The following is a 26,020-nucleotide window of genomic DNA, read 5'->3' as shown; positions in this document are numbered from 1 at the left end:
TAGTTTAAAATGTGCAGAAAGCGATGATTACTAGGAAGGTGTGTGAGAAGTTAAATCACATTTTGAGGTTACTATGATTCCAAGGATAATGGAAAAACCTCGGTATTTCCATGGCATGTGAAATTCCATACACTAAATAACATTCATGGTGGGTAGCACAGATGTCTATCCAAACAGAAACGATAAAGCACAAGAAGTAGGATGTGGCAAAAAGCATGACTGTACTTGGTTAAGGGGGGAATTATTTTACTGGAAGATTTACATTTGTTTCACGTTTTCTTAAATTTATTTATGTATAAATTATTCATATTCTTCTTAAATTAGCATATTTGAGAGCTCATTCTACCATGAAGAAGTAATAGATTCGTTGAGCATGAGGGTGGAGGGGACCTCAGGGATCATCTGAACGGGAATTAGAATCATAGAATCGTTAGGGTTGGAAAGGACCTTAAGATCATCCAGTTCCAACCCCCCTGCCATGGGCAGAGACACCTTGCACTAAACCATGTCACCCAAGGTGCTGCCCAGCCTGGCCTTGAACCCTGCGAGGGATGGAGTATTCACAGCTTCCTTGGGCAACCCATTCCAGTGCCTCACCACCCTTACAATAAAGAACTTCTTCCTTATATCCAATCTAAACTTCCCGTTTAAGTTTTAACCCATTATTCCTTGTATAACTACAGTCCCTATGACGAGTCCCTCCCCAGCATCTGGTCCAACTTCATCTCCTTTCATAGGTTATAAATTGAATATAATATGACATTTTTGAGTCATATGTACAATAATTTATAAAAATTAGAAATTATGTTGAAATTTCTAGTCTTTGTAAAGATTTGGTGTTCTCGATCAGGGTATTTGGAGCTCTCTGGTACTAGGATGTATTTGCAGTGTAGCCATAGTATTCAGAAAATTATATATAAACTGTTGCTGTTCTAGTTTAAGGTGTCTCATTAGATTCCATGATACACTGTCTCAGGCCAGATTATTGTTTTTGTTTTTGTTTTTTTTTTTGTCTTCAAGAGCACAGTAACCTAATGCAATCTTTTTCCTCAGCTGGCAGTGTATAGCCAGCTGTAGACATGCTGAGCAACATAGACATGTTTTCAGATGTTTCCATTACTACTACTTTATATTAACAATGGGTAAAGCATAAAGTCTAGAAATGTTTAAGGCATGGAGAAATTGTGAAACAGTAGTGCTGTCTGGAAAAGACACACATTTACTTGTCCTTCATAATGCACTTTGCTTCTGCGACTGATGGACATTCCCCATCTGAAGAAGGTTAAGGCCCCATCTGGACAGCCTAACAGAAAAAGATTCCTTTTCACAAATTCAGGGGAACTCCGTGTGGATTCACAGATTTGCCTAAGCATGTCAAACTGCTGGAACCAGACCTTATATATGTTAGCAGGAGTTGGCAGACTATAGTGGGATTGGATAACACAGGACCTCAAACAATCTGTTTTAGATAATAATCTTGGGAATGTTACTTGTAGCAACTTGGGGCATTCAGTTTGTTTCTTAAATTCATGGCATTTTGTAAAAACCTTTTGCTGGTCATTCTTCTGTTTTAATGGTATTTCTTATGTTTTGGAGCAGAAGTTTAATTTACAAACTGTCCAAAACTAATAACAAAAGTAAAAAAGAAAAAATCCTTTTAATGCTCTAAAAGGGCATTATTTCAGTCATCTGTTTCAACTGAAATTCTATTCTGCTCTAGTAGATTATAAGCTAAAAATGTTGTTTATAATGTTGTTTTGGATATAATAGCATAATTCCCACTATTGATTAGGCATTGCTGAATGCATATACAATTGAAGTATCTCTAGCCAAATGAATTTTCTAAATTTGTAGTTAGAATAAGTGCTGGTTGTCACTGACATAGATACTTTTTATGTACAGGATTAGGAGTGCTTCTTAAAAATTAGTTGCTGCAATCCAGCAAGACCACTTGCATCAGGTTAATGCAGGAAGAATGTTTTTGTTTGCAAGCAAAATTAGTATGTTTGGTACATGTATACCATTTTAAACCTGGTTTATATGAAGGGCATATGCAGAGCAAGTTCATTTCCAACATTTATCAAACCATTTGGCTAGCTGCAGCAACTGTCTTCATACATGTTCTGAATACCTGGTGGTAGGTGTAAAGGAAAATTTATTTGCTCTTCTTAGCTAAATGTTATTAAAATCACAAACCACCGTAGCGCTTGGGCAGATGAGATCAGATGTCAACTAGGCATAGGGAAAATTAGTGATACTCTTCTAACCTTTTTCACTGCCAGTACCTGAATGAAGGATCATAGTTTGCAGACATTAATAATAGTTTTTTTGTGTATTTGCTCTTGCAAATGCATGATTTGCATAGAGGATTAATGCTGCAATTAAGTGTCATTTATGGCATCTGAACTGACTCCCACTGAGGTCATCTCACTGCATAAAGCTATCAGTTTCTGATATAAATCTCATTCATGCTTAGACTTGTTAACCTTGCTGGACTTGAATACAGACATGAAGAATGTATGCTTCAGAGTAGTCAGCTTTAGTTTCAGACCTACTCTGTTGCAGAGACAGAGCCACAGGTTGGATGGTACCTCTGGCCTCTCAGGCTTGGCATAAAGCAGACAGCCTGATGGTGTTGGCCAGAACCACTCTGCGGGACTCTTTTCCTATGGGAACATAACGGAGCTTATAATGGCTCAGGATTCGCTTGAACCCAGATGTCTGACATCCAGACTGGATGCAGTCCAGACTGTCAAGGTTCTTTCTGCACATCTGGCAAACCAAGCTACAATTTGGTTTATATTTTCAATACTATTTAAGCAGCAGTGTGCTAGTAAATGATTTATTTTCTAGTAAAATCTAAGACTTTAAGTAACAAAAAGACATTGTGAGAGGAATTTGATACCAGCATCTTCCAGATTAATATAGGTGCTGATGTTACCTGCTTGAGAAAATAATTGAGTTCATAATGAAAAATGCCACTGAAGAGGAACAATTACTGTTATAGTCACTATACATAGTCTATGCAAGGAATGTGTAGTTGAAAGCTGCAGGGTGTTCATACACATATTTTTGAAACTGGTAATAGGGTTATGTTTGGAAAACACTCTTCTTTCTGATGTGTTATACAGTATTCTTTGTGTTAAGTTAGATGTTGTTACTGAAACCCGGTTATTCCTGGAGTGAAGAACAGGAGGCATTTGATGTGCAAAACAGCAGCAGGAACAAGAGCTTTGACTACAAGTACGCTGGCAAGCCCTCATCTTGGAAGCAGCTTTAGGATATTGAGGGCAGATAATGTAGCAAGTGGCCTTATGGCTGATCATAGGAGTCTCATTGGAGGAAAAAAGCCCTTTAAAAAAGGTTCATGCATAGTACTTTACAGATCAAAGGTGTGGTAGAAATTTGTGATTCATCAGACCAGGGTGTGAATGCAGAAGTTCCCGCTTCCACTCTCCTACCTGATGAGTAGCTCTTGCATTGTAGAAAGTTCACACATTCAGAATTTTCTAGATATAGGTACCAGAACTTTTTATTCAACAAATATGGGTGTAGAAGTCTGTCAGTGCTTATTCCACAGTCTTTCTATATCCACAAGCATCTCCAAACTGGATTTTCTGCTGAAGTTCTGTTTTAATTGCTGAAGTTTCAGGAAATTGCACAGTTGGCCTGAAATCTCCTCTTTCTTCCATAAACCACTTCCTGTTTGGAAGAAGCTGAGTTCACAAATGTGGAAGTTATGAGAATAGAGTATCTACTATTCTGAACTGCAATATGAGGAAAAAAATCTTCATTTGTTATGGAGAATGAGTTCTAGTGCACAGTCTGCAGCAACTTGGATTTGCCAGATTTGTGGCAAGACTTTGAAGGAATAAGTGCTTCGTAGACAGCGTATCCTGGGTTAGTATTAATAAATTTGATTTTAATAACTAGGGCGTTTTGGGAATTAAACATTTGGATGTAAAATGCTGAATGGTTTCCTTGAATATATGTTCTAAAATTAATCCTTTGTGCAGTTTTGCTTTGATGCAGTATGTGGCTTTAAGCATTGACCCGTCATAGAGGGAAATTGGTCTTGCCATTTGAGCAAGGCCATTTTGGCTTGGCATTTTAATGGATATGAATAGTAGTTTTGGAACATCTCTGAAGAAATTATTTGTCGTTTACCAAGAATATCCCTTGCTTTTTTACAGCATCCACCAAAAATGATGGGAAAGAACTGCAGAAATCAGGCAATGATATTTTTATTCTTTTCTGATTGTGTTGCTTATAGGTGCTTAATTGTGTTCCCACTAAAATCAGTGAGAATGCATTGATTTCTGTGTTGGCTTACAGTTCTGGATTTCTTCAGAGATAGATGATTGTCAAATGTTTTTTAAAGTTAAGCTTTCAGTAGGAGTTCTATACTGTCTTTCAAGTGTTTATTTTCTTCTTTAAGCATGGAGTGATTGCTACAGAAGATGAAGAGTATTTTATTGAGCCTTTGAGGAATATAACGGAAGATTCTAGTAACTTTAATTATGAGAATGGTCATCCTCATGTTATATACAAAAAATCTACCATGCACCAGCAGCATCTCTATGATCACAGTCGTTGTGGAGTCTCAGGTAAATGAATATTAGTGTCATTCATTTAAAAAATTATAACTTAAAATCTATTTTAAAATCTTGTTTGGCTTACATGTAAGACACAGTGAAGAATGTAGCAATGGGAATCCTCCTTTTGGGTGATGCAATGTGCCCTGCTGAAAAGTGAGTTTGCCTTTTTTTTTTTTTTTAATTCAGATCTAGAGTAGAGTGTCTTTCGAAAACTGAGATAGCGGAAGAAGCCTTGTTTTACGCCTGTGTTGTGTACTATGGTAGTAATGAGCAGTGCACAGGCTTCCTCAAAATGTGCTATAAATACACCTTTTTGCACAACTAGAAAGTGTAATTGGTTGACTGTGTATTACAGCTGAATGTTTAGTAAGTGCTCTATCTCATTTGAGAAAACTGGACATGCAGTAAATGTGTTAGTATTCTGATTAGTAATACATGGGAACTTTAGTTTTTATGGAGGCTTATGGTGTTTTGATATTGGCTTTTGGTTCAGTGGGTTAGCGTGATTCCATAATAGTCAGGTATCCCATCTACAGGTGCCTTATAGGGAGGATTGTAAAGTTTTGACTGAGAAGTATTTTCCTTGTGAAGTTTTAACTTCAACAAATACACTTTTCGTGTACTCTTTGACACAGTTTTCACTTGATTAAAGTGAAGCTGAATGCTAATTTCTTGAAGGCAGCATGGAGTAAATCTGACGAGTTATTTTAGAACATTAAAATAATGCTTTTTTGAATAATAGAAAAATGTTCTAACCTTCTAATTTATTTATATTTCAAAAATAGCTTGTTCTTAGAAGATCAGTCACGGACAGTTGTATTCCATGAGATTCAGTGCACAATGTAGGCTGACAAATACTAATTTTACAATAAAATAGTATCACTGTCCATTTATGTAACTTACTTCAACTTCTTTTGGAGGTTGTAACTTTTAATAGCACCAGTTGACTAAATTTACAGTCTACAAAGGCCCATGCTTGGGAGACAGTTTTTTCCTGAGTGTTCCAGTTAATTGTGTTTAGGGAATGTCAGATTTTTTGTATGTAACTTTTGTTTTAGTTTGGAAACATAATTCCATCTACTACTTCTGCTATTGCAGAACTAGTCTAATTATTACTGTCTGCTAATCAGTTGTAAAGTGAGAGTACTAAAGTATGTTCATATTGTAGGGAAAGCTGTCACTTAAGACTCTTGGAATAAGTGGAGGGATTATGAAACATGGGATGATGTAATTTTTAGCATTATTATTTCTCCAGCAAAAAAAAGGCTGTTTGCATCTGTTAGATGTCATCTTCAAGATCAGTGTTTAGGAAGTCATCTTACCTCAAGTGATGATGAAGTGCTGTCAGCTGGTTTGGTCAGGTTGCCTTCAGTCATTCTGGTGCTTGTTCCATCTGTTGTATGGATCATAGGTTGATTGGAGCTATGCATCTTGTATGCATTTTTTGTGAAGTGTACAGAAATCTTTAGCATTTAGTTCTTTGCCTGTTTGATGCTGCCTTTGTTCTTGGAAGCTCCTGTGCATTTCCTCAGGTTTTTTATATGTCACATCCTGAATTACTTAATTATTCAAATACTAAAGCACTACTTTTTACAGCTCTGGGCCTACTATCTTGCTTGTTCATCTCAGTTATTCCTTTACCTTTTGTTCCTGTATGCTACTTTCACTCCATGAAAATTTCTGAAAAAATTTGCTCTTTCCAAAACGACAAGGTTTTATTTTCCAGATGATGTGTCATTTTAATGTTCTCCTCATGGGTACCAAAACCTTTGAAACTTGTTTTCTGAGCACTGGTGCATCTTTATTCCGAAGTGACATTGCATCCAAAGCATCCCTAGAACATCCAAAAAGTAAAATCAAATCTCAATTTTCAGTTTCGCAGCTTTCAGACTCTAGGACCCAAGCTAGGTTTACAGCAATCTTCAGGGCATTTGACTGGTTTTGAAAGTTTTGAGCAGTCCAATTTTGTGTTTTAAAATGCAGTTGTAGCAAACCTCTAGCTGCCCTCTGGCAGTACATAGTTTATTTTTGCTTAAGTGAGATGAAAAATCTTTAGGCAATTAAAACAACTTCAAATTTCCTGCAATAGACATGAAAACTAGGAAAAAAGCTTAGTATTCATTTTAGAAGCCTTAACAAGGCTTTAATAGCTGATGCTTTTTTTTAGAATAGGTTATACCTGCAGAATGGATTATACTTGCAGAATAAGAACAATTTTGTTACCAGTATGTTTTCAACTACCAGGTTTATTTTAATTTTTTTATTTTTCTAAAATGCGCACCTTTTTAAAGGCAACACTGTCCTCAGAAATTACAAAACACTGTAACAGTGGGAATGCTGAAGCTTTGTATTCCTGGGTTTGACCTGAACATATGTTCTTTGATGTGTAGTTACTGCTCTTTGAAAATAGCATGCTTGGTTGAATTGCAGAAAGCATTGCTTTTTCATGGAAGGTACTGGTATTATCTTAACTCATCCTTAGCTGAATCTGTTTTAGTAGAGGTAAGGCTGCATCACAGAAGTTGCTCACTTGAGTAGTACAGTTCAGACAATTACAAATGGATCTGTTAACATTCTCATGTTCATCCATAACTAGCAAGAATTCCTCAGATATTTTGAAACCCTACTTAGGTAAAAGCAGACTAATAATATACTTTAATAAAATTAAGGTTTAGATCTATGTGGGTCTTTGTGGAAAAGGGATATTTAATACACAGAAAAATGCCAGTTTTGCAGGGAAGGGTGGGTTCAATTTTGTCCTGATGACAAGAATTCAGATTCACAGTTTGTAGTGTTTGTTTTGGATTTTCAATAATCGGGCTCTTGAGTGCAAGAAGTATTTTTTCTGTATATATATATGTGAAACAAGTACAAGAATCAACATGTTTGTATCAAAATGAGTATTAAAAATAACTGTAGTAATTATGTCAGGCCATTTTAAACTTCCCATTACAGTTAATTCACAAGGTAGATAAAACATAGCCTGATAGCTTTCTGAAGAGAAAATGATTTGGCCTGAAAACTATTAGGCAGGTAAGCATAATTGCCTAATAATTGCAGAGTTTCAGAGGAGAGAAAAAGCTTTTTTTTTTTTTTTTAGTGTGTTTAATTCCTTAGTATGTTTTGATACTTTTTCTACCTTGATCTTGAGTTTTTGTTTTCCAGTATGGTTTGTTTTTGTTTTGTTTTTTTTTTTTTCCAAATGTTATAGCTGTCTTCTTCTTAGCCTTAAAATTCTGAAGTGTGCTTGTGGTTAATTACAACTAATCTTTAGATATTAACATATCTATGTAGAATCAGATCCTTTAGAAGATTGATAATTTAGTATACTAAGTCAAGTTAAGGAGAGCTGAGAACATTAGAACTCAAAGTTGGTTTTCTATTACCTAAAGTATTTTACAGTAAAAAAAAAGTAATTAATTTTGCTTTGCTTCAAGAAGTATTTCTTTAGAAGCATGAAGATTGAAATCTCAATGTAAACGAGCTGCATTTGAGTGAGTTTTACTAGAGACCCTCTGAAGTGTCTAATTATTTTGGTTCCTAGAAGACCTGACAAGAAGTGGTAAACCATGGTGGATGAATGATGCATCTGCTTTTCCAACTTCACTTCCAGTCAACGACACGTTAAGTAGTCATAGTCGACAGAAGAGATCAGTAAGCCTTGAACGGTTTGTGGAAACGCTGGTAGTAGCAGACAAAATGATGGTGGGATACCATGGTCGCAAAGATATTGAACACTACATTTTGAGTGTAATGAATATTGTAAGTTTCATCCCGCTGTGTGTTCATATGAATAGGCATGTACTGAAATGATAAAACAACTGCAGGGTATTTGTATATTGGCATGAATAATTCTTTCAAATATATCAGCTTTCAGGAATTAAATATGGCAAATGTTAGCAGTGTGGGAAAAATGCAGTACTGTTTCTGTCAAGAAGTACACTGATAATTTTTAAATTATTGTCTTCAATTTTAGATTCATATGATTACATTTAGATTATACATTTATATTCTGTTTAAGTCAAAAGTCTAGGTGATCTTTGTGCTGGATGAATTATGAAACAAGGTATAAACAGTTCTGATTGAAAAGTGTAACCCAGTAAGTTTGTTTCAGTGAATGGTCTTTTTTTTGGTCCAAAATTAACTCTTATGCAGCTGATAATTAACATTATGAAATTACATTGAGTGAGAAAATAGGTTAATTTTTAACTATTTAGGAAACAAGTAGTGTTTCTTGTCTGACTTTGTGCCTTTTCTTATTTTCTGGAGGTCAGGTTGCCAAACTTTATCGTGATTCCAGTCTAGGAAACGTTGTGAATATTATAGTGACACGTTTAATTGTCCTCACTGAAGATCAGGTAAGAGATGTTCCATTAAGCTTTATATCCCTAAAATAAAAGTTACATTATTGTTTAATATAGATTTCATTTAATTATTTCTTGAAATGGCTGCATCGGACTACAAAATCTATCTTGTAATCTTTCACTACTTTAATCAAGATGAAACAGTTTGAAGGGATATTCTTCATGTATCATCTCAGATATCTGTTCTACTTCAGGTGAATATTAATACACTTTCGGGGATGCCATTTTTTTATTTTGATTTTTTTTTTTTTCTTTTTGGATTGACATAGTCATTAAAATTGGAGCAGAAGCAATGACTGTTCGGTAATACACAGCTGAACTTGGGGTCATATTTTACAGAGATAAAATTTGGCAAGAAGAGTTTATTCCGAGAAACCACTGCTTCTAATTATAGTCCCATTTTAGTTTTCAAAAGGCTTAACAACTGACCTTAGTAATTTGTTTGGAACATTTCTGGTATGCATGTTGTATTGCAGCCAAACTTGGAGATAAACCACCATGCAGACAAGTCCCTCGATAGCTTCTGTAAGTGGCAGAAATCCATTCTCTCTCACCAAAGTGATGGAAACACCATTCCAGAAAATGGGATTGCCCACCATGATAATGCGGTTCTTATTACTAGGTATGGTCATTAAAGTATTGTGTTTATTTTATTCTATTTTATTTCTCTAGCTTTCTTGTTCTTAGCTCATATATATATATATATCTAGGCTAGTTGTAAAATAATATAATTCGTAGGTAATCTTAAGAGGAGGAAAACTAATAGGTGGCTTGTCTTAACTATATCAGATTATTAAACTGTAGATAAAGAGTTTGGAAAGTAAGTTTCATTATTCATAATTGCCAATGCAGAGTATTCCAGTAGAACAGATGGATCCTATTGAACATTTTATACTTCCATAATTAAAAAGAATTCATAAGGTTATGGAGAACAAAACAGCATGGAATATGTTTTGTTAGCCACAGGTAATGCTTTTTGTAAGAATTTCAAGCCAGAGCCTCAACTGCTGTAACAGTATTCCTGCTGAAAAACAGGTTCTTGCAGATTCAGGCAATGTGAGAGTCTGCATTGTAGCTGTTTTGATTTATAATGCTTAATTAAGATGAGAACTGACAGTTTTAACAGGTAGTTGCAAAGCCTGCATGTATCCCCATTTTTCTGCTTCTATTCCACTGTTACTGGGATCAGTTCAGCAAAGTTTGCACTGTAATCTCGTAATCTTGATAAATGTGTTCCTGTTTGTCCTTTGCAGATATGGGTAGGCAACTATACTTTATTAGGAGATCAGCTTCCCATTGTTTAAGGATACTATTTATTCTTTTCTGTTTTGTTTAAATAGCAGGTGCAGCACTGCATATTTAAATTAGCATCTTTTTAGAATAGTTTCTGCTTTCCAGGACGATGTGACCCTTTTGTGGAAACATTGTGTTCACTGCAGAAAGTTTTAAATAGTGATTAGAATAATGGATCTTTTCTGGAATTTTGTGCAAAAGCTCTAAAAGTGGCTTTTAAAATTTTTTTCTTTGGGGGGGGATGGGTGGTTTTTTGTGGTTTTGCTTTGAAAAAAGGAAAATAAAGGCAATTAATTTTGAGAGGAACAAAAAGGTAATTACTTGTATGTATTTTTGCATACATATTTCAAATATAGTTGTTATATGTGGTCATTAATACTACATAGTACCAGTTAAAATAATGAAATGTGAGAGTGATATAGAGAGATGTTACAGTCCAAGAATTTTTAGAAAATAATATTAAAGTCTCTAATAGAAACAAATAGAATGAAATTCAAAATAAAATATGGTTCTATCCAAAGATCTTGATTTTTTTCAGAAAGACCTTCATTTATGCTTCATTTTTTGCATACAAGGAATTTCTTCGCTGGGGCTGCTCACAAGTGAAATTAAATACTTCTTTACAGCTGTGCTACATACACATCAAGCTCTCACTTTCATAATTTAGGCAGTCAGTGAAAAAGTGTAATCCATAGGTGGTATGTTGGCATGTGGCAGTTGAAGCCCCCCAATATATATGTGCAGACTGTGTTGGCAACACTATATTTTACTGTTACGGCTGAATAACCTGACGTTTTGTTAGTGTTATTCTGCCACTGCAAAGTACAGTTGTTTATTTTCTTTCACTGTTGTGCTTTAATATGTTTTATTACTGTATATTCTGTACTGGCTTCCCTGTTCTGGTAGGATGTTCCCAGCGTAGTTATAAACAGTTCAGTGTTCTAGACAAAGGCTTAAGTCAGTGCTAACTTGCAGGCCTTAAACTACAAAAGGAGCAAGTTTTCAGAGAATATGAATAATACCCATTGAAAATTAAGATTTTTATTTTTTTTTTCAGCAAGAAGTAGTAAATATTAAGGAATTATTTTATTCTTCTGTATGTCTAGTAATCATTTAAGTATGCTGCAGTTTTTTTAAGACTTGTGTAAGGCCTTGGACAGCATGGTCTAGTGTGAGGTGTCCCTGCCCATGACAGGGGTGTTGGAATCAGATGATCTTAAGGTCCTCTCCAGCCCAAAACATTCTGTGATTCTGTGCTATCTTTTAAAAAGGACATAATTATAGAGGACATATCTATTATAAAGATAAGTTCAGAGTTTACTTTTAAGAACTCTACACTTCTAAGTATTTACCTATATTTGAAGTCAATAAAATGTCTTAGTCTAGTATCTGCAGGCTAGTAATACTACCTTTATAAAGCATCACTGCATACTTGTTTAGTTATATATGCTTTTACAATAGAGTGATTGCATTCATTTATTTACTATAATAATTATAATGTCTAATAATAATTCAAAATGCTAAAATAATCAGTTTGAATCAGTCAGTCAGGCTTTTACTGAAACTGCTAGCTATCGTGGCTCTTACTAACAAAATATATCAGCATATGTGAAGAATAGTTTTTTAATAATTATGACTAAATTACTGAAGCGTTAACATGCTTGTTTTCTTTCTGTTTTTTATGTCTCACCGGATGAACCAGAGTTAATGCATTATATGTGAAAAAGAAGGGTGTAGCTACAGTGCTATAAACTTCCAGCATGTTAGAGAGGTCTTCAGTAACCTCTTCTTGAAGGAATTTGAACCTGTACTACCAAATATTAAGTTATTTCTTAGCCACTGTAATATTTTTTTGAAAGCAGTCTCCTGTATCAGTCCCAGTGATGCTGCTCTATGGTGTGTGTGGTAATTACATTTTCATTGAATTTGACACCGAAACCATTTTTGATCATTGTGGGTATTAGGGGAAAGTAGAAAAGTTTCGGTTCAACACTTTGAGTAGTTCTGTGTTGATTAAAACCATATTTTTCAGGAAGTAATGACTTCTGTACCCTAAACTAGTTGTATGCTAAAACTGAGTAGCCTCCCTGACATGGAGGTGTGCCAGGCTAATCTACTAAGTCCTGGGGAGACATTGGTATGCCTGCTAAGCTACTGGTCTTTGGACAAGAGCCTGCCTGTGTTCAGAGTGCCTGGTGTGCGGGCTTCTCTGTTGTGGCCCTGCAGGCACCCTGCAGAGTGCTTATTTTACTAAGTGTGTAGGAGATTGCAGAAAACCTATTTGCTGATAAAAATAATTAAGGCAGGTAAGAGAGTGGTCCAAGTAAGAGCCCTATTCCCAGTCAGAAGAGCAAAATTGTGGTGATAGAAATAGGGTATTGCTTCGACACATGGTAACAAAAATAATGTTGATACTCAACTCACAATGGTGAGCATTGTGACTGGTTTAGCTTTAATGCTGCCAGACTTATGCTGAAGGCATAAAAATTATAATTAGCAGAAACATTTCCTGGTACTGTTGTCAGCAGAAGCATCTTCCTTTGTTTTCACTGGCGAGCTGCTGATAATGTGAACCCAAGGGTAGGTAATAGGCATTATACAGAGGACTTATTAAAGAGTCTTGGGATATTTGGTGGCTTTGTGTAAAAAAAAAAAAATAAAATACCATCAGCAGTTACCAGGACACTGATAATACTTTTATGTGTGTTGCTGTGTTTTGCCTCCTTTTATTCATTTATGGAACTTTTGTTTGTATTTTCTGAGTCTTAAGTGCTTAATGTTATTTCAAGATAAAGCTGTGACTGAATGTTCTAAAACAATGAGACTTTATTTTTTTTTTAGTTTAGTGCTTGCTCTGTGAAATTTCACTTAGAGTTTTTCTGTTTGAGACTATATTTAAGTCTCAGATTTTAATATTTTATCCTGTAATTGTCTAAATTGAGTTCTTGGGGGCAGGTGAAAATAAAATACTAAGCACACAGGTTTTCATTATGAAGTTGATTAATATTGTAATGCTGATAAGGGAGTGTCTTCTTCAAGTGGATCCTTAAAATTCTTTCATATTACAAATTAATAAAAATAGGATTAAAAATTTCAATGATTCTCTTATCTCAAGTCTTTTTGTAGACGGAAAGTAATCTTTGCTTTTGGTTCCTATATTCCTTTATCTGTTATGTGATAATCTCAGGTCAGATTCTCAGATTTTTTGTTTTAACTCGGTGTAAATTTTGAGAGTCTCTGTATATTCTTCCTTGTGAATCCCACATCCAGTTTATTTCCTTGTTTGCTTGTTTAACCTTTATTGGTAGCCTGCTTCCCTCTTTTTGTTTCTTCAGAAACTCCTTAAGAAAGTCTTCATAGTTCACCTTAAAAATACAGAACTTCGGATGTCACAACGTACACTGTGGTATCAGTGCTTATTTTTGAAGCTTCACTTCCATTTCGATCATTTGTTTCCTTCTCTTGATCTTATGAATCATAAAGTAGGAATTACAGAATTCCTCAGCAATACTTTGGTTAATTTGGAAGCATATACACTACGAGCAAAACTATTCCTTGCCCTGTGCACCCACACAGGGTGGTAAGGGCCTGAGGGTTACATTCTTGTTTTTACTTTCTATCGGGGTGGAGAAAATGAGAAAATAAAAAAAAGAAAAAAAGAAAAAAGCCCCCCGCCCCCCCTTTTTTTTTCTTTATGTTTTACACCCTAAGTGCTCTCTAGTACTGTATTTTTTTTATAGCTCCAGAATTTTGATTTTTTTTTCAGGTACTAAGTAGTTGTTTTTCCAAATGGCATGTGACTGAATCACTAGGTTTTGCAGTAGCTGTCTTTTCGTGCTGGGAGGGAGGATCCAGAGCTATTAATTTGCTTCCTGGTGTGTCAATAGGTGAAACAAAAGGCGTACCAGACAGCTCATGAAGGGTAAAGCTTCAGGGAGAAGTTGAGATGTCTATATATATATATATGTGTGTGTGTGTGTGTGTGTGTGTGTGTGTATGTATTTCTAATGGGGCAGAACTTTGTCTCTGAGATCCAAATGTTTTAAACAGAGAAACATTTGAAACCTTTCTCACTTAAAGAGACAATATTTCTCAGAAGTCGTTGTATGAAATGTTCTCTCTGGTTGGTAGCATCATATACCAAGAGTTTTGTTTTTTTTTTTTTTAAAACAAAATCAAATTCACTATGTTTGTCGAAAACATTAAGATCTCTTTGATGCATCTGCAGTGCTTTTTTAGGAATATATGGCAAAAAAGCTTAAGTTTTGGGTTTGAGGCTGTAACCCCTTTTCCCCCTGGTATACTGTTAGAGATGCACTTACTTAGATATCAGTTCTGAAATTAGCTGAAATTAAAAGATACTTGTATTTGAAGATGTTCCACTTGGATTGGAGACTGCTTGAGCTAGTTTATGAGTGGTTTACTGCTTTAGCAACAATTTATTCCACAGCCCCACTGAACTAATGTACTATGGAAGAGTCTTTATGTGCTTGAATAAAGAATCAGGACTGTAAGATGTTTTTACTAATTAAGCCTTTATTGGTAGGTTAGACTGGTGTCAGTAAAAATGTTCAGTACCTTAGATGGTATTATACTGCTGTTTCTCTGGGTTTTAAATGTGCTTGTACATACTAAATTTTGTGAGACAGTGAATGAGCTCTGTCTTAATACAGGCTCTTGTACTTTTGCCAGGTACCACCATACTTGTAATTCAGTAAGTGTATTGCTAAGCAGTGTGGTATGGCTGTTGTTAGCATTAACCCTGGTCTTAGTATGCAGCGTGTCTGTAGCAACACTGCTGAAGCCCATATGGGAGGCATTAGCACTATTACAAAATTGTTGGATTTTTCAAATCTTTCAAGGAGAGAAACTTTACAGAACTCCTTTGTGTTTACTGTATATATGCAAGATTAACTTCACAATACTTTGGTTAGTCCTTCCCTCATATGTGTGCCCTCATGGGCAAGGTATACTCTCTTTCATGTATCTGTGAGGTGTGTATCCCCTATGCAGGGCAGTACTCCAGTTTTTCTAAGGGGGCAGAAGGTATATGTATGTAGCACCAGTCCTAAACTCCTGTAAGTCTTGTGGTTTGCAATCTAAAGAACTGCAATGTTTCTGGCATTGCTGTAGATACTTGAGAGGGGCAAAGAGTTTCTTGTTTCATTTTACATACCTGTGTAGAGCTGACCACAATCATGCCTTCCATTTTTTTATAACATAAGGGGGTTTTAGGCAGCCAGGGATGATTTGGTAGTTGCATGGTCCCGATAGCAGTATTAAAAGGAAATATATTTTATGGACATAGTTGCCCTTTTTTGTGTAAGTTGCTTATTTTGTGTAAGTTGCGAATTAGCAGGGCTCATTTGGAGAGCTTTAAACTAGATTCGAAGGGGGATGGGGTTGTAGCTGGGCTTGCCCCAGTGGGGCAGCACTCCAGAACTGATGAAGACTGGGAGGCCTCCTATAATCCTAGGGTGAAATCGGTGTGCTCAGCTCGCTCCCTGGAATGTCTGTACACCGATGCGTGCAGCATGGGAAATAAGCAGGAGGAGTTGGAAACCTGTGTTAAGTCAGGAGACTATGATCTGGTGGCAATTACAGAGACGTGGTGGGACAGCTCACATGACTGGAATATAGTCATGGAGGGCTATGTCCTTTTCAGGGAAGACAGGCCAGCCAGGCGGGGTGGTGGGGTTGCTCTTTATGTGCGGGAGCAACTACAATGCACCGAGTTCTGTCCAGGGACAGATGACGAGTGAGTTGAGAGTCTGTGGGTGAGAATTAAGGGGCAGGCTGGCAGGGGCAATGCTGCTGTGGGTGTCTGTTACAGACCACTGGATCAGGGTGAGGAAGTTGACGAGGCCTTCTACAGGCAGCTGAGAGCGGCCTCACAGTCACAGCCCGTGGTCGTCGTGGGGGATTTTAACTTCCCTGATGTTTGCTGGAAGGACCACTCGGCAACCCAGCCACAGTCCAGGAGGGTCCTCCAATGTATGGATGATAACTTCCTCATGCAAATGGTGGATGAGCCGACCAGGAGAGGAGCATTGCTGGATCTCATCCTCACTAACAAGGAGGGTCTGGTCGAAGCAGTAAGGGTTGAGGGCTGCCTTGGTTGCAGCGACCACGAGATGGTGGACTTCAGGATCTTGTGTGGTGTAGGACCAGTAGAATAGCAAGTAGAATTGCAACCCTGGACTTCAGCAGGGCAAACTTTGGCCTTTTCAAGCAATTGCTGGGGGAAATCCCATGGGCAAGGCTGCTTGAAGGTAAAGGGACCCAAGATAGTTGGTTGACATTCAAGGACTGCTTTTTCCGTGCTCAAGATTGGAGCATCCCGACACGTAGGAAGTCAAGGAAGAGGGCCAAGAGACCTGCGTGGCTAAATAGGGAATTGCTGGGTATGCTCAAGTGGAAGAGGAGAGTTTACAGGTCATGGAAGGAGGGGCTGGCCACTTGGGAGGAATATAAGGCTGCTGCTAGAGGATGTAGGAAGGCAGCTAGGATGACTAAGGCCTCCTTAGAATTAAACCTGGTGAGAAGGGTCAAGGACAGCAAAAAAGAGCTTTTTCAAATACATGGCAGACAAAACTAACACCAGAGGCAATGTAGGCCCACTGATGAACGGGATGGGTGCCCTGGTGACAGAAGATACAGAGATGGCAGAGTTACTGAATGCCTTCTTTGTCTCTGTCTACTCTGCTGCAGGCAGTCCTGAAGAGTCCTTTACCCCTGAGACCTTAGATGAAGTCAGGTCAATGGAGCGGTTTGCCTTAGTCGATGAGGAATGGGTTAGAGACCAGTTGAGCAATCTGGACATCCATAAATCCATGGGTCCAGATGGGATGCACCCGCGGGTGCTGAGGGAACTGGCAGAAGTCATTGTTAGACCACTCTCCATCATCTTTACCAAGTCTTGGGAAACGGGAGAGGTGCCTGAGAACTGGAGGAAAGCAAATGTCACTCCAGTCTTCAAAAAGGGCAAGAAGGAGGACCTGGGTAACTATAGACCGGTCAGCCTCACCTCCATCCCTGGGAAAGTGATGGAACACCTTATCCTTGGTGCCATCTTAAGGCATATCAAGGATAAGAGGGTTATGAGGGGCAGTCAGCATGGCTTCACCAAGGGGAAATCATGCTTGACCAATCTCTTAGCCTTTTATGAGGAAATAACACGGTGGATGGATGATGGCAGAGCGGTGGATGTGGTCTACCTTGACTTCAGCAAAGCATTTGACGCAGTCTCCCACAGCATCCTCACGGCTAAATTGAGGAAGTGTGGTCTGGATGATCAGGTAGTGAGGTGGACTTTGAACTGGCTGAAGGAGAGAAGCCAGAGAGTTGTAGTCTATGGGGCGGAGTGTAGTTGGAGGCCTGTAACTAGTGGAGTGCCTCAAGGGTCAGTACTGGGACCGGTATTATTTAATATATTCATCAACGATTTAGACGAGGGAATTGAGTGTACTATCAGCAAGTTTGCTGATGACACTAAGCTGGGAGGAGTGGCTGACACGCCAGAAGGCTGTGCTGCCATCCAGCGAGACCTGGACAGGCTGGAGAGTTGGGCAGGGAGTAACTTGATGAAATATAACAAGGGAAAGTGTAGAGTCCTGCGTCTGGGCAGGAACAGCCCCAGGTTCCAGTATAGGTTGGGGAACGACCTGTTAGAGAGCAGTGTAGGGGAGAGGGTCCTGGGGGTCCTAGTGGACGACAGGATGACCATGAGCCAACACTGTGCCCTTGTGGCCAAGAAGGCCAATGGCATCCTGGGGTGTATTAGAAGGGGGGTGGTTAGTAGGTCGAGAGAGGTCCTCCTTCCCCTCTACTCTGCCCTGGTGAGACCCCATCTGGAATATTGTGTCCAGTTCTAGGCCCCTCAGTTCAAGAAGGACAGGGAGCTGCTGGAGAGAGTCCAGCACAGGCTACTAAGATGATTAAGGGAGTGGAGCATCTCCCTTATGAAGAAAGACTGAGGGAGCTGGGTCTCTATAGCTTGGAGAAGAGGAGACTGAGGGGTGACCTTATTAGTGTCTATAAGTATATAAAGGGGGAGTGTCACGAGGATGGAGCCAGGCTCTACTCAGTGGCAAGGGACAAGTGGTAATGGGTACAACTGGAACACAAGAGGTTCCGCTTAAACTTGAGAAGAAACTTCTTCTCAGTGAGGGTGACGGAACACTGGAACAGGCTGCCTAGGGAGGTTGTGGAGTCTCCTTCCCTGGAGACATTCAAAACCCACCTGGACACATTCCTGTGTAACATTATCTAGGTGTTCCTGCTCCGGCAGGGGGATTGGACTAGATGATCTTTTGAGGTCCCTTCCAATCTCTAGCATACTGTGATACTGTGTGATACTGTGATAGTGTAGTAATACAGTCTTACTCTAGTAACAAGTGCCCATTAGGTTCTGTACTAGTTAAGGCATTTGGTAGTGAGGTAGGGCCAGCCAGAGCTCTGCACATTCCTTTCCTCTTGCAGCTCCAAGATTGTTATGCCTCTTCTCTTGAGGCACTTTTCCACTTTTTTTCTGGGCTTCTTAACTTGTTGCAAAGATTACTTTTCTATACAAGCCACTCTAATGCTGCTCTGTCAGGACAATTTCATAGCCTTGTCCAATAAATCTGGACTTCCAGAGCATTTCTGTTACCATAAAACCCTGTCTTTGAGCCTCGTCCTGTGTTTTTTCCCTAATAAGAAGGGCTCTGATTTCAAGAAGTAATTCCGATGCCAGTTGTATCTGTTTGCTCCTTACTTCCTTGATGTTCAGTCATTTAAGCAGTTTTCACTCGTGTTTTTTTACACAGCCCTTCAACTTCTTCTGCTGGAGTTCTTTGCAGTGAATTTAAGCCCCTGTCAGGAGGCTGGTTTTCCTTAGTTGATTTTTGTGCAGAAATTGCAAGATTGTCCATTGACTTAGTGTTCTGGAGACCATGTATAGGATAACTTCTCTGAGAGGGTGCGCTGAAAAGCTGAGATACATATATGTTGCTCTTAATCTCTGCAGACACTCTCTGCAGTCTCTGCAGATACATAAAATTCAAGGAACCCCCTAAGCAAATAGTAGCACTAAATTCCCCATGGCTCTTTGTTTTCAGGGAATTTAAGGGGTATATGTGAAAAATCTATCTGCATATCCAAAAGGAGGTATGTGGAAAAAACCCCAAACAAACAAACTTGAAATGTACTAGGACTCTGCCTCAGCAGGTTGAGGAAAGTAAGGTATTTAATATTTTTGCACAGTGCTTTGCATAATAGGGATGTTTGTATCAGGGTTCCTTTATATGTCGTGTTCCTTACACTCCTTTTTAGAGACCACTGACAAAATCCGTATGTTGCTAGATATGGCACAGGTACCACAATTGCTACTGTTGTGTCAAAAACAGTTTATGGGTGTTCACTATCCTAAGGTATATTCTTTGTAATGACAGCCTTAAGACTGATAAAAGAGAAGCTGTGCCTGAGAAATAAGACTGATAGAAGATGTGCCTGAGAAATTCAGTGTAACAACTGTAAGCCATTACAGCAGTAGAGGGTCTCTGTGTAGATGATTTGTTTTGGGTACATATGAGTATAGAGCTGTGTTCAGAGATTGCAAATGCTGCATGTTTGGGGTGGGGAAAACATATACAAAGACTTCAGTGGAGGATTATCCCTCACTGATTTTCTGTGTGTCTTTCTGTGAGGTGACAGGCTGTAAGTTGTGAAATGCTGGTAGGAATATCAAATTAGATAACACAGCCAGTAGAGAAAAATATAAAATCGGTTGATACATTGCATAATTCCCCGTTATGTGACAGACGCTTACTGGTTGGATGGGTTTTTTTGTTCCTCCACTCCACATTAACAGAGTAATGTTCAGGTTTCCACTCTTGGCTGTGAATTTTCTGGGGTTCTGGGGGGAAGTGGTTAGCGTCAATTATATCTTTAAAATTTATACCTAGATTTTGTAGCTGAAAGGAATCAAATAGACTCTGTGGGATTTGAGGGAACTCACATGGAACAGTAAAGTAGCTAGAATGTGAATCTGAAAAACTGCTTATTGCATGGCAAATGTCAACCAGCAGGTGATTTGCAGCTAATTAACAAGCACACTGTGTGAGTGGAATATTTTCTAATCAGTAAAAAGGCTGTTATTTTAATTTTCTGATGCCATTAGTTGACTCTCATTTTACAGTTGGTTGGTTAGAAGATATGTATTCTGATTCAGTTTATAAAACTGGAGTCTGTGAGAGTGGAAGGGTGGAAAAGGTATAAGGTATACCCAGAGTTACTAATCCATTCCAGATGCACAAAATGTGTTCAAAATGTTTTATATAATACAAAATCCAGAAGAGTGACCAATGTCATGCACTAAAGCTGAGATTTTCATGGTCTGACTAGAGACTTCAAGTCTGAAAGCTGTTTTCTTTTTTTTTTATTTTTTTTGTAGATTGATTGAAGTACTTGATACTGAGTAAAAAGACAAATAACATTCTCCTGTCTCAATTGAACACAGAAATTTTTAGGGTAATCTCAGAAACATCTCTTAAAATGTGCTCACTGGTTACCCACCTAATGATTTCCTGGACTGGAAAACTTAAATCTACCAGGACACAATGTGGGCTGTGCAACTCCTTACTGCCCCAGTTAAAGGTTTCCTTTAAATGGGAGAATGAAACCTTTGGTAATTAAAAATACATTTTAATAAATCCATAAAATATAAAACTACATTTGCTGTTGATAGTAATGGTATATTAATGCATATAGTTTACAAATAAGACACTTCCTTTTGCACACTAGACTTACTAGAGAAGAAAAATATATCAATGAAAAATACTTCTGTATGCTCTGTTTTTTTCTACTTTTTTTTTAAATTTTTTTAACTCTCCAAGCATTTACCTTCTGAGTAGCACAAAGGGTCATAAAACTATTCAAATGATAGTTTTTCCAGGAAATGTTTGGTGGTAATACTTTGGGATATCTGTTAGAACACTCAGTTACTGCTTGGCCAGATATCTGAGGAAGGGCTTTTTTATAAAGAACATAGAGTTGTTTAAAAATCTCTCATTTCTAATTTTTTTCTGTTTTTCTTAGTAGTCTGAGTAGAATCGTGCCCCCCCCCCCCCCCCGCCCCCGCTTAAGTATGGTATCAGGGCTGTTGTTACTTTCACAACCTACAATGACCAACAGAATAATACATATGCAAAGGAGTAGCAGTGCTCCTCATGCTTAACAATCCAGAAAAGCATATTAGGCCGATTTTTAGCCTGGATTTTCACCAATTTTGGATTGTGATCTGTTACGTAAATTCTGTCTCTCGCCACACATGAGTATGTACTACATTTTCATGTTTTCTTCTTATTTTAAACTTCCATCTGGACTACTAGCTCAACTTCATAGTTATATTTTATTAGATTGCTTATATATAAGAATGTATGAAATGTGCTTTTAATTAGGACATAGGTTGTAAATTAATTTTTTTGTGGTGCAGCGTCATGTCTGTTTAATTTTAGTATTCGGTATTCTTCAGTTTCTGCTAGTTTACACCAATCTGTCCTAATGAAAGGCGTGATTGTTTATGCTTGGAGATCAAGGGTAGTATGCCCATTATTTCAGTAGGATCTAGAGAATATTTAAATTTGAGTTCATAGCTTGTTCATTTTAATTATGCAAATAGTTATGTGAAACCTAAAGTGAGCACTGTTGGTTCTATGCTGCTTAATAACTTCTTGAAATACCTTGCCGCTTTGAAATGCGGATTAATGAAGTTAGGTGCACAAGAATCTTAACCTTTTTGAAATTGGAGATGGTATTTTCTCTGAACTTGTACCTATTTCTGTATTCATTTTACTGCTTTTATAAACAGCCACTTTGCATAGAGATGTCTTCCTAACTAATTTTTACCGTATTCAGCATGTTGAAAGTACTTTCCAAAGTAATTAGCACTTAAAGTTAGTGATTTGATTTGGTTTTGTTTAGTTTTTTTTTCTTTTGTGCTTTGTTAGTGAATTTACAGCGAATATGTGACACTTGAGAGGAACTCTCTGGAAATCTTCCAGTCAAAGAGCAGGTGTGAATAGGTGAATAGGCAGGAGCAGAGAGTGTTACAGAGCTGTCCCAAGTAAAAAAAGTATGTTGTAGTTTATGTCTGCAGTTGTAGCTGTTCAGTTTCAGTTTCATAATATGTGATGAAATGTAGCTTAAAAGGTTGTTAAAATTCTGACAGAACTGGATGAAGGGAGGTAAAGTAAAAATCCCAAGTTAAAAACACTGTACCTAAATGTTTTGTAATTGCCATGCTAGCTTGGTCTCATGTGCTTGGTTAATTTGTACTAAAGTTGATTTTGAAATTGGATCTGCTAAACAGATAAAATTTTGATTTAAACTCAAATGAAATAAATCTCTTTGCTTTCAACTAAAATGAAAACTTTGTGAAGCGTAAGAAATTTGGTGAAGAAAATTAAGAAATCACACTGGTTTACATATGGCATATTCAGATTACCACCCCTGTTGTATTCTTAATTATTTTCTTAACTAGCACTTTTACTTCTTTGAAGATGTGTTTCACAGTCCTTATTTTATGAAGTAAACACTGGAAAATACTGTTGCTGAAATACAAACATGGAGGTAACACTGGGAACTAACTGAAATTCTGGTCAAACCATGTATCACAACAGCATATGAAGGAGCAGTGGTTTGAACAACTGTAAAGAATTTAACATGAAATTGAAAACTAGTTCAGCTAGCAAGTCTTGTGTAAATTTGCTCTTTTATATGCAGTTTTGTACCATTGTTTGTTTCCTGTTCTCTGCTGTCACACTGAACTGTTAATTAGCAGGTGAAAACTGTAGCACGTGGAAATACTACTAATGGGAATATACTTAGCAAATGTAACAATTTCTACTTTTTTATGCTTTATCTTGTACTTATTTCCATGCTTGAAACTTTTCATACTTCTAATGATTTCACCTGTACTAGCTGTATTTCTACTGGCCAAGTTAATACAGCCAGCAATTACAACAGTAACAGTGCAAATTAAAAAAATAATCTCTTCTAATACTGCATAATAAATATCTCTTGGATCACTGGTCTTTAATTGTCCACACAGGCACTACGTGAATTCCTAGACACTCCTAGTTTAAACTCTTTGATACACATACCACTTTTTGTAGTATTTCCAGACTATACCAAAGTAGCCCATGAACATAGCCGAAAGCTGTTGTGTGTGCATGGCTAGGGCATACCACCATGGAATGCAAGCAGTAGTGGTACCTCAAGCTAATAAATGTAATAAAGATTTCCTCTCCCTCCCCTCTCCTGAATTTATTTGCAGTTGTCTTAGTTTGAGTAATGGCTGATTGTGTCTTTAATAAGCAGTACTCTTGCTCAAGCAATTTTGTATCATTCAGTGAGTCAATTTGTTAGTTTGTCAACAGTGGTAGGTATTGTAGTGTTTGATGATTTGGCGCACTACAGTGTGTAGATTCTTCGTACTGAATATTTCACATGCTCTTCCTCCCTTGCATTTTGTAACTGTTATATATCAAGAAAAAAGTGACTTTCAATTATAAATGCTGTGGAACTCAATTGGACAAATGTTCAAGACCAGTTTCATCTATTTATCAAAATCAGAAAAATATTTTTCTGTGTAAAAAATATTTATATGTTAAAGATGAATTTTTATGTTTAGGGTTTGCATATTACATATAAACATGTAGTTTTATGTAAGCGCAACTAATTGGAAAATGCGTAGGGCCATGGATCTTTTATTTTAACGTGTATTATCATATACAGATAGGATGGTAAATTCTAGCAGTATGACATTAGCAACAGAAAATACTGGACCCAGTGAGAGGGGCTATTAGGTGTTGTCAGCTCACACTGCCACATATGCTGTTGCTGATAATTTGACTTGCAAAGTTGTACCAGCAGTCCCTAAGTTTTGAACATGTTACAATAGTGAATTTTTGTAATATAATCTTATCTCAGGGTTGTTTTTGTCTGTTTAATGGAAGAAAGCTGAAAATCATGATTAAAAATTATTTTATATGTTTTAAGTACCTGACTTGTAACCTCAGAGTAAGTCCTCAGGTATGCTGTAGTTTTGTATAGAAAGCAGGTGATCTCCTACGAAGACCACTCCTAACTAGCTAAAACCACAGAACTTTTTTCTTTTTTTTCGGTCACCTTTTCATCTGTCTCTTCTCATCTACTTTTCATCGTCCATGGTGAAAGTGTTCTTTAAATTGGACCAGAAGTCCCTCTGTACCTCCTCTTTTTACCTCCTTCTTTATTTCTTCTCTGTTTTAGACTAGATGATTATTGTAGGTCCCTTCCAACTGAAATACTCTATTATTAATGGTTTATAGAAGCTTTAACTTTGAACAGTTTGCCCAGGCAAGCACTGAATATACCAAGTGTTTTACGATAGAAGTATGTAGTTGTGAACCTGCATTCTTTTAGAGAGGGAAGTATTATTTTTCAGTATGCACTTGGCTTCCTGAAAATCAAGATTTCCATTAATACTATTTATACCACAGTATGACTTCTTTTTTTTTTTTTAGTGGTAGTACAATGCTGCATTACAATTGCAGCAAAGTCATTATTTGTTACATATAGAATCATAGAATCGTAGAATCATTAGGGTTGGAAAGGACCTTAAGATCGTCATGGGCAGGGACACCTCGCACTAAACCATGTCACCAAAGGCTCTGTCCAGCCTGGCCTTGAACACTGCCAGGGATGCAGCATTCACAACTTCCCTGGGCAACCCATTCCAGTGCCTCACCACCCTAAGAGTAAAGAACTTCTTCCTTATATCCAATCTAAACTTGTCTGTTTAAGCTGTTACCCCTTGTCCTATCGCTACAGTCTCTAATGAAGAGTCCCCTCCCCAGCATCCGTATAGGCCCCCTTCAGATACTGGGAGGCTGCTATGAGGTCTCCACGCAGCCTTCTCTTCTCCAGGCTGAACAGCCCCAACTTCCTCAGCCTGTCTTCATACGGGAGGTGCTCCAGTCCCCTGATCATCCTTGTGGCCCTTCTCTGGACTTGTTCCAACAGTTCCATGTCCTTTTTATGTTGAGGACACCAGAACTGCACACAATACTCCAGGTGAGGTCTCACAAGAGCAGAGTAGAGGGGCAGGATCACCTCCTTCCACCTGCTGGTCATGCTCCTTTTGATGCAGCCCAGGATATGATTGATTTCTGGGCTGCGAGCACACATTGAAGATGGCTCATGTTCAGTTTCTCATCGACCAACACTCCCAGGTCCCTCTCTACAGGGCTGCTCTGAATCTCTTCTCTGCCCAACCTGTAGCTGTGCCTGGGATTACTCCAACCTAGGTGTTGGACCTTGCAGTTGGCATGGTTAAACTTCATAAGGTTGGCATCACCCACCTCACAAGCGTGTCAAGGTCCCTCTGGATGGCGTTCCTTCCCTCCAGCGTATCAGCCGAACCACACAGCTTGATGTCATCGGCAAACTTGCTGAGGGTGCACTCAATCCCACTGTCCATGTCACCGACAAAGATGTGGAACAAGACTGGTCCCAGCACCAGTCCCTGAGGGACACCACTCCTTACTGCTCTCCAGCTGGACATTGAGCCATTGACGACAGCTCTTTATGTGCGGCCATCCAGCCAGTTCTTTATCCACCGAGTGGTCCACCTATCAAATTGAAGTCTCCCCAGTTTAGAGACAAGGATGTCATGTGGGACAGTGTTGAATGCTTTGCACAAGTCCTGGTAGATGACATCAACTGCTCTACCCCTGTCCATCA

At 38.0% G+C, this 26,020-nt stretch overlaps 1 protein-coding gene across 4 annotated transcripts in view; it reads left to right on the top strand.

Moving 5' to 3' along the window:
* ADAMTS6 (ADAM metallopeptidase with thrombospondin type 1 motif 6) overlaps positions 1-26,020 on the top strand; it is a 150,534-nt gene that overhangs the window by 9,022 nt on the left and 115,492 nt on the right. For 3 of the 4 annotated variants that reach the window (XM_062612294.1, XM_062612295.1, XM_062612296.1), the window contains 4 exons: positions 4,439-4,607; positions 8,143-8,360; positions 8,873-8,956; positions 9,439-9,584. In XM_062612294.1, coding sequence (XP_062468278.1) covers positions 4,439-4,607; positions 8,143-8,360; positions 8,873-8,956; positions 9,439-9,584 — 617 coding nt within the window. The remainder of the gene's footprint in view (positions 1-4,438; positions 4,608-8,142; positions 8,361-8,872; positions 8,957-9,438; positions 9,585-26,020) is intronic. The other variant, XM_062612297.1, reaches the window with a different exon arrangement.

The sequence above is a fragment of the Pezoporus occidentalis genome, unplaced genomic scaffold (genome assembly GCF_034315485.1).
Source record: "Pezoporus occidentalis ecotype Australia unplaced genomic scaffold, CSIRO_AGI_Poc_V1 ctg16, whole genome shotgun sequence".
NCBI lineage: Eukaryota > Metazoa > Chordata > Aves > Psittaciformes > Psittacidae > Pezoporus > Pezoporus occidentalis.
Note: the sequence above shows the minus strand (reverse complement) of the source record. Positions and strands in the feature narration are given on the sequence as shown.